Below are 16,799 nucleotides of genomic sequence, written 5' to 3'. Positions count from 1 at the left end.
ATATAAACAGAGAAAATGATCATCTCTCAGTATTACATTAAGGAGACTCCATATAAAGTTATGTCATATTATATCAGCTAATAGTATTAAGTTTACACAATTATGTTATTAAGATATGGTTTAAGATATGGTCGGCACATTCCTGCCCCACATAGTGCTGCTGCTTCACAGGTGTGATCCCGACTCCTGGTACTATCCAAGTGAATGTATGTGCTTCCTCTAGGTACTCCAGATTTCTCCCCATCCCAATGACATGCAGGTTGGAAGATTAACGCAGCCACTGCAAATCCCAGGGAGCCAACCCTCGCTTGTCTTTTTCTTTTTGTTTTCACTTTTCATTTCAAGTTTGTGTGTACCTTGTGCGTGGTGACTGTCAGCAGACCAATTTCCCTCCGGGGATGAATAAAGTTTTATCATATCGTGTCGTAAATCACCCCTAGCATGGATAAGGGATTGGAGAATCAGTGGAGTCTCAGAAGGCAGTGGAGTCTCAGAAGGCAGTGGAGGCAAATTCTCTGAATGCATTCAAGAGAGAGCTGGATAGAGCTCTGAAGGATAGCGGAGTCAGGGGGTATGGGGAGAAGGCAGGAACGGGGTACTGATTGAGAATGATCAGCCATGATCACATTGAATGGCGGTGCTGGCTCGAAGGGCCGAATGGCCTCCTCCTGCACCTATTGTCTATTGTCTATTGAGTTGGGTGCACTGGATCTATTCGGATAGTGTCTCTTGCCCATAGTATGGGAATTAAGAATCAGAAGACACGGGTTTAAGGTGAGATTGGGGAGGGAGGGGAAGTAGATTTAAGGGCCTGTCCCAGTTAGGCGATTTTTAAGGCGCCTGCCAGTGACTAGGCTGTCGCTGCAGGTTCACCAGGGTGTCGCGGGCATGGTCGTGACTAGGCTGTCGCTGCAGGTTCGCCAGGGTGTCGCGGGCATGGTCGTGACTAGGCTGTCGCTGCAGGTTCCCCAGGGTGTTGCGGGCATGGCCGTGAGTCGTCTCCAATGAGTCGGAGCAGATCTCAGGTCATTGCGGAAATTTTATTATGTTCAAAATTTTTCGACGACAACTGCCTTGACGCCAATAATCGTAGCTTATCGTATCCTGTCGTGGGCGCTGTCGTAGGTTGTCGCCAGGTGACTTTGGTTGTCGCCGGTGCTGATCCACCTTTTATAAGAATTTTGTTTGTTTGAATCAAGTAAATTTTGGACATTTTGACCAAAGATTGATGTTTGAAGTTTATTGTATTTCAGAGTAATTTCTCATGGCATCTCTTTCAAATATTTTAATTTCATTTATTTTGACCAATAAAACAAAATAAAACAAAATCAAATAATTTAATTTCAGATGCTGGTTAAACCGAAGACAGACACAAAAAGCTGTAGTCAGGCAGCTGGTCAGGCAGCATCTCTGGAGAAAAGGAATAGGTGACATTTGAAGAAGGGTTTCGACCAGAAACGTCACCGATTCCTTTTCTCCAGAGATGCAGCCTGGCGCGTTGAATTACTCCAGCTTTTGTGTCTGTCTCAGATGTATAGGTTATTTGGCTTCAGTAAAATTGTAAATTGTCCCTAGTATGTAGGATAGGCCTAGTGCCCCTGGTTCTGGACTCCCCCAACATTGGGAACATTTTTCCTGCATCTAGCTTGTCCAGTCCTTTTATAATTTTATATGTCTCTATAAGATCCCCTCTCATCCTTCTGAACTCCAGTGAATACAAGCCTAGTATTTTCAATTTTTCCTCATATGACAGTCCCGCCATCCCAGGGATCAATCTCGCGAACCTACGCTGCACTGCCTCAATTACAAGGATGTCCTTCCTCAAATTAGGAGACCAAAACTGTACACAATACTCCAGATGTGGTCTTACCAGGGCCCTATACAACTGCAGAACCTCTTTACTCCTATACTTGAAATCCTCTCATTATGAAGGCCAATCCTCTTGTTATGAAGGCCAATCCTCTCGTTATGAAGGTTGTCGTAACTTGTCGTAGGCATTGTCCTTGTCATTGTTGTAGGGTTAAAAAAATTGAAGTTTTTTCGGCGATCTCCTACGACTTTGACAGTCGCCGGCAGTCGCCTTACAAATCGCCGAAGTGGGACAGGCCCTTTAGTAAGGACCTGAGGGGTAACTTTTTCATGCAAAGGGCGGTGGGTGTGTGGAACGAGCTGTCGGAGGAGGTAGTTGAGGCAGGTACTATCACAATGTTTAAGAAACATTTAGATAGGACAGGTTAAAGGAGTATTGGCAAAATGCAGGCAAGTGGGATGAGTGTAGATGGGGCATGTTGGTTGGTGTGAGCAAGTTGGGCCAAAGGGCCTTTTTCCACGCTGTATGACTATGACACCCCTGTGGGTGGCACAGTAGCACAGCGGTAGTATTGCTACCTGACAACACAAGAGACCTGGGTTTGATCCTGACTACGGGCGTTGCCTGTACAAAGTTTGTACATTCTCCCTGTGAAAGCATGGGTTTTCTCCTGGTGCTCTGGTTTCCTCCCACACTCCAAAGACGTACAGTTTTGTAGGTTACTAGACCAAGTGGACCCGTTGGGCCCAAACCTCTCCTGCATTGGTGCAGCACCCTCTCCTTCCCCTCCCCCCTCTCCTCCCTCCCCTCCCTCCCCTCCCCCCTCCCTCCCCTCACCCCTCCCTCCCCTCACCCCCCTCCCCCTCCGCCCCCTTCCTCCCCCACTCCATCCCCCTCAACCCCTCTTATCCTCCCTCCTCCCTTCTCCCTCCTCCCTCCCTAGGAGATAGATTTAAACTTTAAAATGTGAATAACTTTAAAAATATAACACCGATTTCAATGAAACTTCTTCCATAAGCACCAAAGGGACGACGGTGAGTAAGGTGGGCCTAAAATTGTCGCGCTATCGTGTACCACTTTGGCTGTAGTCCAGGGACAAACAAACAAACAAATGAGAGTTTTAGATAGATTTGCTTCTGTAAATTGTCCTTAGTGTTTAGGGTAGTGCTAGTGATCGGTGATCGGGGTCGGTGCAAACTGGGTGGGCCGCAATATCTCTAAACTAAACTGTGAGACAGCAGATCACAAGGAAATAAAATGGGGCGTGCGTCTGATGGGATTGCTCAAGAGCTGTAGATTTGATGAGCCAAATGGTCATCGCCCAAGGCATTTTGAAATTATGTTTGAGTGTATTTACTAAGAGTAAATGCAGGATTTATTAAGCAATATTATAAACTATATTATTTTGGCAACCATGAACTATCCCATTTCATTTTTGTCTGCTAATTTTGTCCATGTCTAGGTTCCAATGACAATGGATTATATAGCAGTTACTGCAGAAACATGCCTTTCAGCACGAGTCCACGCAAGCATCCACACTCCATTTAAGCCTCCACCCATCATTACCCATCCAAATCTATAAGCATAACCCTCCATATCCTTTATCTTTATTTTCTTATCCACACTTTTTTTAAATGCCTTTATATTATTGTCACCTCAAGGGGTGATCGAGGCACGGATGACCTTCCTTCTCAATTTTCCCTCTCAACCCCAACCAGAGAGCAGTGCTGAACTATCTACCTCTTTGAACACCCTCAGACTATGATCGGACTTTGCTGGCTTTACCTTGCACTAAATGTTATTCCCTTATCATGTATCTATCTACTGTAAATAGCTCGATTGTAACCATGTATTGTCTTTCTGCTAACTGGATCGTACGCAACAAAACCTTTTCACTGTACCTCGGTACATGTGACAATAAACTAAACTAAACAAAACGGAATTTCCTGCTGGATTTTCTGGTGGCAATGTTGCATTGCCAGTGCCTAGTTATGCTGTTTTCCTGCAAGCAAACATTTTCTCTGCATCTACATTGAAACTCTGATTATTATTTTTTTTAAAGGGTCCCCACTAGAGCATCCATCAGCCAATCTTAAGGGAAAAGAGACTTGTCTGTTCAACATCCCCTGATGTGTATACGCTAATATTTCCTTGTAAATCATCTCTGCATTATTTCTGGCCTCTATATTCTTTTTTATTGTTTGTGGAACTGATGGTCAACACAAAAATGATGGCATGAAGGAAATGATGTATGGCTCTTTGTAAGAAATCTATGTCCTTCTCTTTCATCACTTTAAAGTATATTGAAGATTAGCAAGGTTGCAGATGATACAAAAGTGGTTGGTTTTGCAGATAGTGAAGATGGTTGTGAAAAATTGCAGCAGGATCTTGATCAATTGGTCAAGTGAGCTGAGGAATGGTTGATGGAATTTAAAGCAGAAAAACGTGAGGTGTTTCATTTTGGGAAGTCTAACCTGGGCAGTACCTACACCGTGAATGGCAGGGCTCTGGGGTGTGTTGTAGAGCAGAGGGATCTAGGAGTGCAGGCGCATGGTTCCCTGAAGGTGGAGTCACAGGTAGATCAGGTGGTCAAAAAGGTTTTTGGCACATTGACCTTCATCAGCCAGAGTACTGAGTATAGAAGTTGGGAGGTCATGTGACAGTTGTATAAAATGTTGATGAGGCCACATTTAGAGTATTGTGTTCAGTTCTGGGCAGGAAAGATGTTGTCAAGCTGAAAAGAGTACAGAGAAGATTTACAATGATGTTGCCAGGACGAGGGATCTGTGCAATAGGCAGAGGTTGAGTACGCTGGGACTCTATTCCTTGGAGCGCAGGAGGATGAGGGGTGGTTTTATAGAGGTGTATAAGATCATGAGAGGAATATCTCAGGTGGATGCCCAGAGTTGGTGATGCGAGGATCAGAGGACGTAGGTTTAAGGTAAAAGGGAAAAGATTTAATAGGAATCTGAGGGATAGCTTTTTTCACACAAAGGGTGGGGGAAGTATGGAACAAGCTGCCAGAGGAGGTAGTTGAGGCAGGAACTAGAGACTTGAGAATGATCAGCCATGATCACATTGAATGGCTCGAAGGGCCGAATGGCCTCCTCCTGCACCTATTGTCTATTGACTATCCCAACATTTAAGAGACAGTTAGACAGGTATATGAATAGGACAGGTTTGGAGGGATATGGACCAAATGCTGGCAGATGGGACTAGTGTAGCTGGGACATGTTAGTCAGTGTGGGCAAGTTGGGCCAAAGTGTTTGTTTCCACAATGTATCACTCTAAGACTCTATATTGCATTTTAGTCAACACTACCATGTGTATTTTCACTTATGATGCATCAAAGAGCTGTGGCCTCAACTATTTATAATTTATTATCTGTAAGATCCGATGGAAACGATGTCAAAAAAGTATCAAAATTGGTGGAATGGAGTATTGGTGGAGCAAATTGAAAATGTCATAAGCAGAGTTCCAAAAGGTCCAGTTTTGGGGTTGCTTATCTTGACAAAGAACCTGCAGCACAGAAGCAACTTTGTTGCTAAACTTGGAATTAATTAAAAGTAACAAAGGCTTCAATATTGGGAGCCTCGATGCAGCAATTTGACTGCCTGACTGCGGGAGAAGAAGCAAGGACTTGATAAGACGTTTTGTAGCTTCTATCACAGTGAGGAGGTGCCTGGAGGAGAGTCACTGTGATGAATGTTTATGTTAAATCTTATGTAATTGTGTGTTTTGTTTGCTTTTTATTGTTATGACTTTAGGGTGAAGACATTTCATTCAAATTTTTGAATGACAAATAAATTCAATTCAAAGCCGATAAATCTGCAGAAAGAAATGAACATGGGAATGGGACTAGCAAATGGCAGATTAAATTCAGTTTAGGGAGAAGTGGAATACATCACATCTACACAATGACATTAAGGAAAAGAATAGTTGAACTGAACAAAAGCACTAAAAATTAGGGACCCGACCTGATGATGGATTTAAGCTATTTTAACAATGTTTGACGGTAGTGTGAAAAAAGTAAATCATTTGTTTTCTAATATACTGCCACTTCATAAATCACTGGTGAAATTTCATTTGGAACAATTTGATTAGGTTTGAGGTCTACAATTAGGAAGAATTTCTTCTTTCCAAGGGCTGTGAATCTTTGCAATTCTCTACTCCAGAGAGCTATGGAGGAGGCATCATTGGATATATTTAAGGCGGAGATTGATTGATATTTAAATGACAAGGAAATCAGGGACTTGGGGAGAGAGCAGAAAAGTGGTACTTAGGCCAAGATTGGATCAGCAACAAGTTCATTCAAGAGTGAAGCAGGCTCAAGGTACTCTTTATCTTCTCCAGCTATTAGAAAGTTAACAAATAAACACCATTTCTCTGGCTGTCAAGAACTGACACTTGTGGGAGCTGCCCAATTGCAACGTCCATTTCAAAGTTATGTGAAAGTGGCTAATTTGTTCCTAGGAACAGGAAACCCATTCATTTCAACCATCTTTTGTGCGTCTTTATAGACACGTTGGAACAGAATGCCTTTTAAACCCAGAAAGGGATGAATGGAGAAAGATTCCCCGAGTAAACAATTATTTTTTAAATTCAAGATTAGTTTCAGAATCTTGCTTCACATCCAGCTTTATATCATCTCGTAAAACAATATCTGGCATATCCTCCTCAAAGAATAAATATACTATTTTTTAGTATGAAATATTCCCCTGATCCTATTTGCACATTATGACGTTGCCTCGTTAATGTGAACTGAATCTGTCTCATTTGATCAGAGGTATAATGCCTATTTACTTCATCTATCAATGCACTAAAATCTTTTATTGATGACCAAATATAGAACAAAGCAGAAGGACCAATTACCGTTTCACCAGGCAGCGGTCTCAACTTTCCCTCAGCGGCGTTTGCTTTTGCTTCTTGCAGGTCTTTCTCCAGTGTTCTGATCTGGTTCAGGGCAGACTCTATTTCCAAGGGGCCACAGGCATCTTGTGCCTACACGGGAAAAGAACATATTCACGGGAGTAACATATTCAGTCAATACAAATTTCGCAAATTCCATTAAATGGAAGAAGAGATAATGGTCTTAAATCTTTCAAATGTCTCACAGCGCCAGAGACCTGGGTTCGATCCTGACCTCGGGTGCTGTCTATGTGAGTTGCACATTCTCCTTGTGACTATATGGGTTTCCTCCAGGTGTTCTGGTTTCCTCCCACAACCCAAAAACTGTATGTTTGTAGGTAAATTGGCCTCTTTAAAACAATTAGTTGCCCCTAGTTTGTAAGGAGTCAATTAAAAAGTGGGATAACGTAGAACTAATGTGAAAAGTAGAGCAGTGAAATGTAGGGCAGTGGGCAGGTGTTATAGACCTGCACGGTAAGATAGACGCTCCTGCCCCCAGGAGTCTCGGGCAGATGAGGCTCGTCAGCCTGGGAAGGCAGTCCATCTAGGAGAGGGAAAACTCTGATCTAAAACCTCCACTGCCTTGTGGCCATATCCAGTCATAGAAAAGGCTCCAGGAGTAAACCTCAAGAAAATCCGGAGTCGGAGTCCCTAAGGCAGTTGGTCGTTGTCTACAACCTCGTTCTGGCAGCTCCTGCGACGGCGCTGGTGCCAAACTGTAACGGCTCTGCTGTTCCTTTGGAGGGAGGACGTGCTGCATGGGCAACATCCTGTCCTTCATATGACATCGCCAAGGCTTGCAACCGACCACACATCACTGCAAACCTACACCTACTCTCTAGCCGAGGTGTGGAGCAAGCAGCCAACTAGGATGCATCACCCATGGTCAGCCATGACCGAGGGGGGCCTAAGAATGTGAAAAGGTGAGCAATAGTCAGCTTGGAATCATTGGGCCAAAGGGCCTGCTTTTCTATGCTGTATCTCCAAATTAAAAACTAAATTTATTTTCTGCACTCATTATTCTGCAAGGAAAATATTGCTGAACCAACAAGAGTTTACTCCAAATCACAATTTTGATTTCATAAAAAAATACTGCTGGATTGAAATTGGAAATCCTCAAAACAATTCTTTGTCATTTATTTTCTGGTAGTTAATTCGATAACTAATGAAAATTCTGATGATTCTGTTGAAATACTAATTAAATGTCACAACTGGAGAAGAAGAACCGAAAGGGGAAAAGACCTGCTACTTTATAGATAATTCTGGGATTCTTTGCAAACAATAATGTAAAAATATAAATATTCTGTGCACACATACACAGGAGCATCAAGCAACCATTTTCTTTTTTCATGTATATTTGTCACCCAGTCCCTGTGCTCATCGTGGAAACATGACATAAATATCTTGAGCATTCTGTTGTTGGCTATTATAGTAAGTTACACCCCACAATGGCTATAAATATTTCACTCACCTTTTGGGCAGCTGCTCGCAGCTCTTGTAATGTGTTTGCTAGGTTCTTAGCACACTGGTTGAGCTGCATAGCTGAGGCCTGATCTCCAATGGTAGGAACTGTAGATCTGGCCGCAGCAACCATTTTAGCACCAGGCTACAAAAGAAAGTTTAAAAGTTTAGTTTATTATTGTTATGTGCACTGAGGTACAGTGAAGTGCTTTGTTTTGCACGCTATCCAATCAAATGAGTAAATACAATCAGACAAACTCAAATACAATAAGTAGAGAATAGGGATAGATATAGAGTGCCCAATATAGTTCTCAGTTTGGAGTGTGTCAATTCCAGAGTCCAATATCCACAATGGGGTGGAGGAAAATCAGGCAGAACCCTAAGCTTATGAATGGACCCTTCCGGTGGCCAATAACATAGGGAAAGCAGCTTTTCCAGAATCTGATAGGGAGGGAGGGAGGGAGGGGGGGGGAGGGAGGGAGGGAGGGGAAGGGAAGGGAAGGGAAGGGAAGGGAAGGGAAGGGAAGGGAAGGGAAGGGAAGGGAAGGGAAGGGGAGGGGAGGGAAGGAAGGGAGGGAGGGAGGGAGGGAGGGAGGGAGGGATGTTTGCAGCTCAACTAGAAGAAATGGAAAATGATGAACGGGAAGGGGCTGCACAGGTACCCCAAGACAGACAAAACACAGGCAAATCCATTGACAGATATTTTCTTACCTGGAGAAAGTTCTGACTTGCACTAATGAGAGCCAGCTGTGCGCTCACACTGTCGGGCTGTGACTGACTGCCGCGCACACCTTGGACCAGCATTGGGATCTGTTCAGCAACAGACTGCAAATACAAAATCATATTTAAATAGCTTACAACCCAATAAGATATTCCAAATAACATAGTTACTTTCATATCCTCAAATGATATCTTAAAAAGTGTGCTATAATTACATGGAACATAAACCACAAAGCTTACTGGCAAAACATTAGAACTTCAAATACATTTTGTCATTGACTGCTTCATTAAAGCTAATTCAATTAAACAATTGTCATTAAATGGCTCTGCAGAGCATGGTCTTAATAAAGTTACATCAAACAAATTGCACTAATCAAATTCTAAATGCTGGAATGAACTGGTGCTCATCACTGTTACTGACTTTAGTACTACTCAAGTATTAGCAAGAGACACAGTTCAACGATATGGTCAGTCAAGAACGCCATCAAATGTCCACCAATGTTAAGAGGAACAATTACTCCTGCAGCCAAGGTGGGAAACTCGGACGTATCAAGAGGAACCTGGGGTCAAATATCTTCCTGCGACATGGCATAAACCAAATGTTTCTACTGATGATAGTAATGCTGAGACTCACCTTGCAGCTTTGAACCATTTGCTGTTGGTTGGCAGGGTTCTTGTTGGATGAAGCAGCATTCTGTGCAGCTGCAATTGTCTGTGTGGCTGCAGCTGCAGCCTGTTTTGCTGCATTCTGGACAAAATAAGTCACATCGTAAATAAAATTTCAATTTCTCTCCACAACAGTTCCTTTTGATAGAAGCAGAGTGGTTAGATAACCATAGCAATTCTAGAGTAAAATGAAAGACTTGATATATATCTCCAGAGGTGGTGGATGGTATAAACCTCAAATATTATTTGCCTGCCACCATGGTCTTTATTGCCAAATCAGGAGTTGGCAGGAGTGGGCCATGCAAATGAATGACCTTCCAGGTCCCCAATTCCACATGGGTCAAAGTAGATAAGAATGAATTTTGCAAACCTGAGTGTACAGTTGGTGAGCCAGTGGATATTTCAACACTGATCTCACAGCACCAGGTCTGCATGTCTCATGCCAACACTTCATTTTTAGACCTATAAAAATCCAAATTTGCAAATGGCATCTGTGGAATTTGTACTAAAACTTTGGCCTTTAGGCTTGGCATCCTTTCAGCAATCCTATAATAACTAAGTTACCAAATCACAATTGCAAGCTCATGGGGTGGATGGGAATGCATTCAAATTTTAAATGTTATTAAGAGAGGGTGTGTGCCAGCTACGCTGTATACCAATTAATTCCCCTCCGCCACCCCAGCGAGCTCGATTCCATCACATAGAACTGGAACCCATCTTTCACTTCTTGTTTTGCTGAAGTACTGAAACCAATGGAATATTGCTGCCCAGCATGGTTGATGTGAGATATTGCAGCACAAACCAAAACAAAGGCTATCCTGATTCAAATGTTCTTGATCATTTGCATTAAACAACTAAGCACCTTAAACTAAACCCTGAGACAGTCAAGTTCAAATTGAATATCCCCAACTTGTTGCTGAACTCTGCATGCAACTACTCCCAGAACTCTTTATATTCGAAACCCACCTCTAGTTTATGCACTAATTTCTTCTTAATGGCATTCTGTGCTGCAATATTGGTTGCTATGCGCAAACCTTCAGCAGCCTCTCGCAACCTCCGCTGCTGCACCTCGCTGTCAGGATTAGCTGCTGCACCCTGAAAACAATTGAACTCCATTAGGATTTATAGAATTTATGTCAATGCAAAATCATGTCTTAACAATTTGTCAATGGTCAATAACCAAGTAGCAATAACAGTCAAAACAAAATCTGATACATCAATTATAAAAAGGTTAGATTTTCCAAATCTGTTAATTTGAAGTTTTTTTAATTGATTTATAGTGTGCAAGATACATCTTCTGGAGTATAACCATTAAAAATATACGCTTTCATTTCCAAGTTGACTTTTCAATTCAGAGGTAAAACAGTTCATTCTGTAATATTTCTTTGATCACTGAAAAAGGAAAATTAAGTTTTTCACAAATATGCAAAAAATATAAATGCAAGCCTCGCCTTTTCAAGAAAGTCCTGCTTCTTCGGAGAGAGGATGAATTTTCAGCTTCGAATATCTCGATAATTTGCAAAATTCAATCAGAAACCCGTTTCCCCAAAGATTTTACTAAGGAAGGGACAGTGCGGCCTATTGCATACGGCATCGGACTTTGGCGTTTGATGTGATGTCACAGCAGACTGCGGGTTCGAGTCCTGTCACAGTTGTTCCAGACTGTCAAAACCTCTTTCACCCGGGGTGAAAATGTCAAAGACTATAAGGTATATGTTTGAGGCTGAAAGGGGCAAAGTATAAAGGGGATGTGCAGGGAAAGTCTTTTACACAGAGAGTAATAGGTGCCTGGAACACGCTGCCGAGAGTGGTCGTGGAGACTGTTACAATAATGGCATTTAAGAGGTTTTTGGATAGCACATGGATATGCAGTAAATGGAAGGATGGGACACGTGCAGGCAGATGAGAATCGTTTATCTTGACATCATGCTTGGTGCAGTGTGTGCCAAAGGCCTGTTCCTGTGCTGTACAGTTCTATGTTTACCCTGTTAAATGCATCACATGCATTCAAGCATTTTCCCTCCAACTTAGAAGGTTATAAATGATAGTAATGCATAATTCACTGCAATGAGAGGTTGAATTTTTTCCTCAAAGTTTGGAAGTAGTTAATAAACTTTATTTAAGTGGGGCTTCAGTATGCTCCTGGTCATCAGTCTGAAGAAGGGTCTCGACCCGAAACGTCACCCATTCCTTCTCTCCTGAGATGCTGCCTGACCCGCTGAGTTACTCCAGCATTTTGTGATACCTCCTGGTCAAAAACCTCAGTTGATGTACAGCGTTATCTCAAAGATTAGAGCTTCAGGTTAACGAATCAACATATTGACCCAAGATAGACACAAAATGCTGGAGTAACTCAGCAGGTCAGGCAGCATCTCTGGAGAAGATAGGTGACGTTTTGGGGCCAGACCCTTCTCCAGAGATGCTGCCTGACCCACTGAACAACTCCAGCATTTTAGACAATAGACAATAGACAATAGGTGCAGGAGGAGGCCATTCGGCCCTTTGAGCCAGCACCGCCATTCAATGTGATCATGGCTGATCATTCTCAATCAGTACCCGGTCCTGCCTTCTCCCCATACCCCCTGACTCCGCTATCCTTAAGAGCTCTATCCAGCTCTCTCTTGAATGCATTCAGAGAATTGGCCTCCACTGCCTTCTGAGGCAGAGAATTCCACAGATTCACAACTCTCTGACTGAAAAAGTTTTTCCTCATCTCAGTTCTAAATGGCCTACCCCTTATTCTTAAACTGTGGCCCCTTGTTCTGGACTCCCCCAACATTGGGAACATGTTTCCTGCCTCTAACGTGTCCAACCCCTTAACAATCTTTTGTGTCTAACTTTGTGTAAACTAGCATCTGCAGTTCCTTGACCCAGACAGGAAATACATGCATGCGTCATGAACTCTGATAAGGTTATCAGTCTTGTGCACAGTTTAAACATTACCCACGAAAAACATTTGAATATTATGACTTGAGCTCCTAACATGGAAGTTACCACAATCATACGATCTGTTCAGGGGTACATTTTGTTGATGGAAATATTGTGTACATATATTTAATTTTAGCCTTGTATGAAGGAGAAAATCACAACATAATAAGCAATGTCATTAAAAATGAATATGGGCTGATGTCAAATTTAGTGAATTTGTAAACAAGTATAAAAAGCATCCAAGATACTTTTGTCTAGGACTAGCATAAGATAGGTTTAGAGGGATATGGGGCATACACAGGCAGGTGGGACTAGTGTAGATGGGACATGTTGGTCAGTGTGGGCAAGTTGGGCTAAAGGGCCTGTTTCCATGCTGTATGACTCCAGAACACAAATGGTTGAAAAATAACGCAACTTTACCTTTGCAGCTTCCACCATCCTGGCTGTGGCATCAGCCAATAGTTTGGCTGCAGACAGCAGTTTTCGAGAATTCTCAAGATCAGATTCACCTTCAGCATCAGCTTTGATAGCATTGACCAAGTCTGAAGTCGCTTGAGCCAGAATTCTAGCTTGTCTCACCATCTCACCTATTTTGGGGGAAGAGATTGCATTTACCATTTAATCAATATTCCAAACAAATGTTCTGTTGTATTTTCATGTTTGTATGTCAGCCTTGACCTTGGTGATTTGCTTGTTTCAGAATGTGCTTGCCATGGGTTTAAGGGGTAAACACCAAACTGCCTTCTGAAATGGACATAAAATGATTTTTTTTTATCGATCTTGATCATTGAGCAAATTTAACAGATGTTAAAAGTCCAATATGTCCATTAAATTTCACAAGCTGTTTTAATCAAAGCAAGTAAAATAATTTAGTGTCTTTGCTTGAGGAATTGATAATTAACAGAGATGTCCTCATTCTTTAGGGAATAGACAATAGACAATAGGTGCAGGAGTAGGCCATTCGGCCCTTCGAGCAAGCACCACCATTCAATGTGATCATGGCTGATCATTCCCAATCAGTGCCCCGTTCCTGCCTTCTCCCCATACCCCCTGACTCCGCTATCCTTAAGAGCTCTATCTAGCTCTCTCTTGAATGCAGTCTCCACTGCTCTCTCCCATCATAGTTGAAGCCGTCGCTCGTGTCTCCTTGGTACCCCACACCTCTGCCCTTCCCCCCCTCCCCCTAGTCACCACTGAGACAGAGTCTCCCTAGTCCTTTCCTTTCATCCCATCAGCCATCGCATACAAAATATAATCCTCTGACATTTTCGCCACCTCCAACGGGAACCCACCACTAGTCACACTTTGGAGTGCAGAGGGCACTCCTAAGGACCTTCTACAACACGGTGGCTGCATCAGCCATTTTCTATGGAGTGGTCTGCTGGAGCAGCAGCATCTCAGCGGCAGAAGGGAAGAGACTCGACAAGCTGGTCAGGAAAGCCAGCTCTGTCCTGGGTTGCCCCCTCGACTCAGTGCAGGTGGTGGGAGAGAGGAGGATGATGGCAAAGCTAACATCGCTGTTGGACAACGACTCCCATCCCATGCAGGACACCGTCACTGCACTGAGTAGCTCCTTCAGTGACAGACTCCTTCACCCCAAGTGCGTGAAGGAGAGATATCGGAGGTCCTTCCTTCCCGCTGCTGAGACTGCACAACCAGCACTGCTCCCAGCAGAGGAGTCAACAATAACAGCTAAGAACACACAGAAAACTGATGACAATTTATGTATCTTTTATTTATAATGAATGATCTCTTGCTATCCACTTTGCTGCTGTAACACTGTAAATTTCTCCGGTGTGGGACGAATAAAGGAATATATTACATCTTCCCATCTCCACCCCTTTTAGCCTTCCGCAGAGACCATTCCCTCTACAACTCCCTGGTTAACTCATCCCTTTCCACCCAAACCACCCCATCCCCAGGTACCCTCCCCTGCAACCGCAGGAGATGCAACACCTGACCCTATACCTCCTCCCTCGACTCTGTCCAGGGACCCTGATATTCCTTTCATGTTAGGCAGAGGTTCACTTGCACCTCACCTGCTGTATCCGTAGTTCAAGATGTGGACTCGTACATCGGCGAGACCAAACGTAGAATGGCGAGCGTTTCGCTGAACACCTTCGCTCAGTCTGCCTGGACCTACCTGATCTCCCAGTGGCTAAACACTTTAATTCTCCTTCCCATTCCCACACTGACCTCTCTGTGTTAGATCTCCTCCATTGTCAGAATGAGGCTAAATGCAAATTGGCGGAAGAGCATCTCATATTTCATTTGGGCAGCTACAGCCCAGTGGTATGAATGTTGATTTCTCGAACTTCAAGTAACCCCGACATTCCGTCTCTCTCCATCCCTCCCCCCACCCAAGTCGCACCAGCTTCTCGTTTTCACCCAACAAACAGCAAACAATGACCTGTTTCCTTTATCATCGTTAGTTTTTTGCATATCTCATTCATTGATCTTTATCTCTCTACATCATCATCTATATCTTTCGTTTTCCTTTCCCCTGACTGAACCCGAAAGGGTCTCAAACCGAAACGTCACCCATTCCTTCTCTCCAGAGATGCTCCCTGTCCCACTGAGTTACTCCAGATTTTTGTATCTATCTTCAATAATTAACCAGAGATTAGCTGAATGGTTAAGAATGAATAGTTTAGTTTAGAAATACAGACCTTTCGTCCTCGCTGACCGGTGATCCCCGCACACGAATACAAGTTGTACAAACACTGGGGACTATTTACAATTATACCCAGCCAATTAACCTACAAACCTGTACATCTTAGGAGTGTGGGCGGAAACCGGAGATCACAGAGAAAACCCACGCAGGTCACGGGGAGAATGTACAAACTCCGTACAAACAAGCACCTGCAGTCAGCATAGAACCCTGGGTCTATGGCGCTGTAAGGCAGCAACTCTACTGCTGCGCCACCGTGCAGTGCTCTAGTTGAATCAGGCAGTTAGTTATTCAATCCTTGACATGCTCAATTATAGATGATTTTAGCTGGGGCAGGAACTGAAGAAGCCACAGTGTGCATTGACAACTAAAGGTTAGGTAGCAAGGGAAAGGTCATCTAGTTATACTAGGCCTGGCCATCAAAGAGCCGCCCCGGATAAAAGAGCACATGGTGCATTGCTCAAGGAGCGTGTTAATTGTCATTGATAAAGCTGACTTTGGAAGGACGGCAATTGAGAAAGCTACGCATGTTTCAGTCAGTGGAACTGAACCTTGGCACTAAGACAAAACCTCCAGTTGAAGTGCAAAGTTAGGAGGGAGAGAATTAAAAAGTCATTTAACTTGCTCATGGAGAATTATTTGTGTCTAATGCAATATTTGGTAACTTGTAAGTAATAATAGAAAGTTTCAAAAATAATTCCCTTCTTCTATTCAAGGGAACCATGCTTCATTTATAGAGAACAGAACCATTTTCACTCAGTATTCATTCTGCATTAGCATATCTGCATGTGTCAGCAAGTATACAATTTTTCTTACCAGCATCCCCCATGGAGCTGAAAATGTTTTCCGTCACATTTAGAATGGTGTCTGTCGCTTGATCATAACGTCCTGATGGATGCCCTCCAGAGGCGTACAGCTTAATGTGCTGCAACAGATTGTTGAGGGCCTGTGACACAGCCGTGGCAGCCACACCAACCTGCTTCAGCAACAGCTCATCAGTGGTTGCAGCTTGCGAGGCCTCCACGCATCCCTCCACTGATTTTGCCACCAGCTTTCCAGCTTCAATCAGCTGTTCCTGGCAGACAGGGGAGCTGATAGTCGGAGCCACTACCTACAATGAATCAACGTGGAAATGTATTTTCAATCATTACAGGCTTTGTCAAAAAGTCAATTGGATTCAATACAAATCAAAACACCTTTTTGAAATGGAAAAGCATACAAGGTTACATTATGTACGGGTCCAGATTCTGCTAGCAGTTTCAGTTTAGTTTATTGTCACGTGTACCGAGGTACAGTGAAAAGCTTTTGTTGTGTGCTACCCAGTCAGCAGAAAGTCAACACATGATTACAATCGAGCCATTACAGTGCATAGATACATGATAATGGACTAACGTCCACTGCAAGGCAAAGCCAGTAAAGTCTGATCAAGGATAGTCCGAGGTCACCAAAGAGGTTGCCTGATAACAGCTGGGAAGAAACTGTCCCTGAATCACTGTCCCTGAATCTCTCAGAGCTGCAGACATTTACTTGTAAGTGCTTGTAGGTTACAGGGAGCGCACTAATCAGTGCAACTTCCAATCTAGCTGGCTGACCCCCATTCCCAATTTCCTGATAATGCTTCTCCATAAGACTCTC

At 43.3% G+C, this 16,799-nt stretch overlaps 1 protein-coding gene across 4 annotated transcripts in view; it reads right to left on the bottom strand.

Annotated features, from left to right (window-relative positions):
* The window catches only part of LOC144590853 (talin-1), a 214,388-nt gene that overhangs the window by 67,348 nt on the left and 130,241 nt on the right, over positions 1-16,799 (bottom strand). For all 4 annotated transcript variants that reach the window (XM_078395257.1, XM_078395318.1, XM_078395370.1 and 1 more), the window contains 7 exons: positions 15,981-16,275; positions 12,914-13,080; positions 10,532-10,660; positions 9,534-9,647; positions 8,891-9,004; positions 8,190-8,324; positions 6,683-6,811 (listed from right to left, as the gene is read on the bottom strand). In XM_078395257.1, coding sequence (XP_078251383.1) covers positions 6,683-6,811; positions 8,190-8,324; positions 8,891-9,004; positions 9,534-9,647; positions 10,532-10,660; positions 12,914-13,080; positions 15,981-16,275 — 1,083 coding nt within the window. The remainder of the gene's footprint in view (positions 1-6,682; positions 6,812-8,189; positions 8,325-8,890; positions 9,005-9,533; positions 9,648-10,531; positions 10,661-12,913; positions 13,081-15,980; positions 16,276-16,799) is intronic.

The sequence above is a fragment of the Rhinoraja longicauda genome, chromosome 1, assembly GCF_053455715.1.
Source record: "Rhinoraja longicauda isolate Sanriku21f chromosome 1, sRhiLon1.1, whole genome shotgun sequence".
NCBI classification, from domain to species: Eukaryota; Metazoa; Chordata; class Chondrichthyes; order Rajiformes; family Arhynchobatidae; genus Rhinoraja; species Rhinoraja longicauda.
This window is presented reverse-complemented; position numbering and strand designations above follow the sequence as displayed.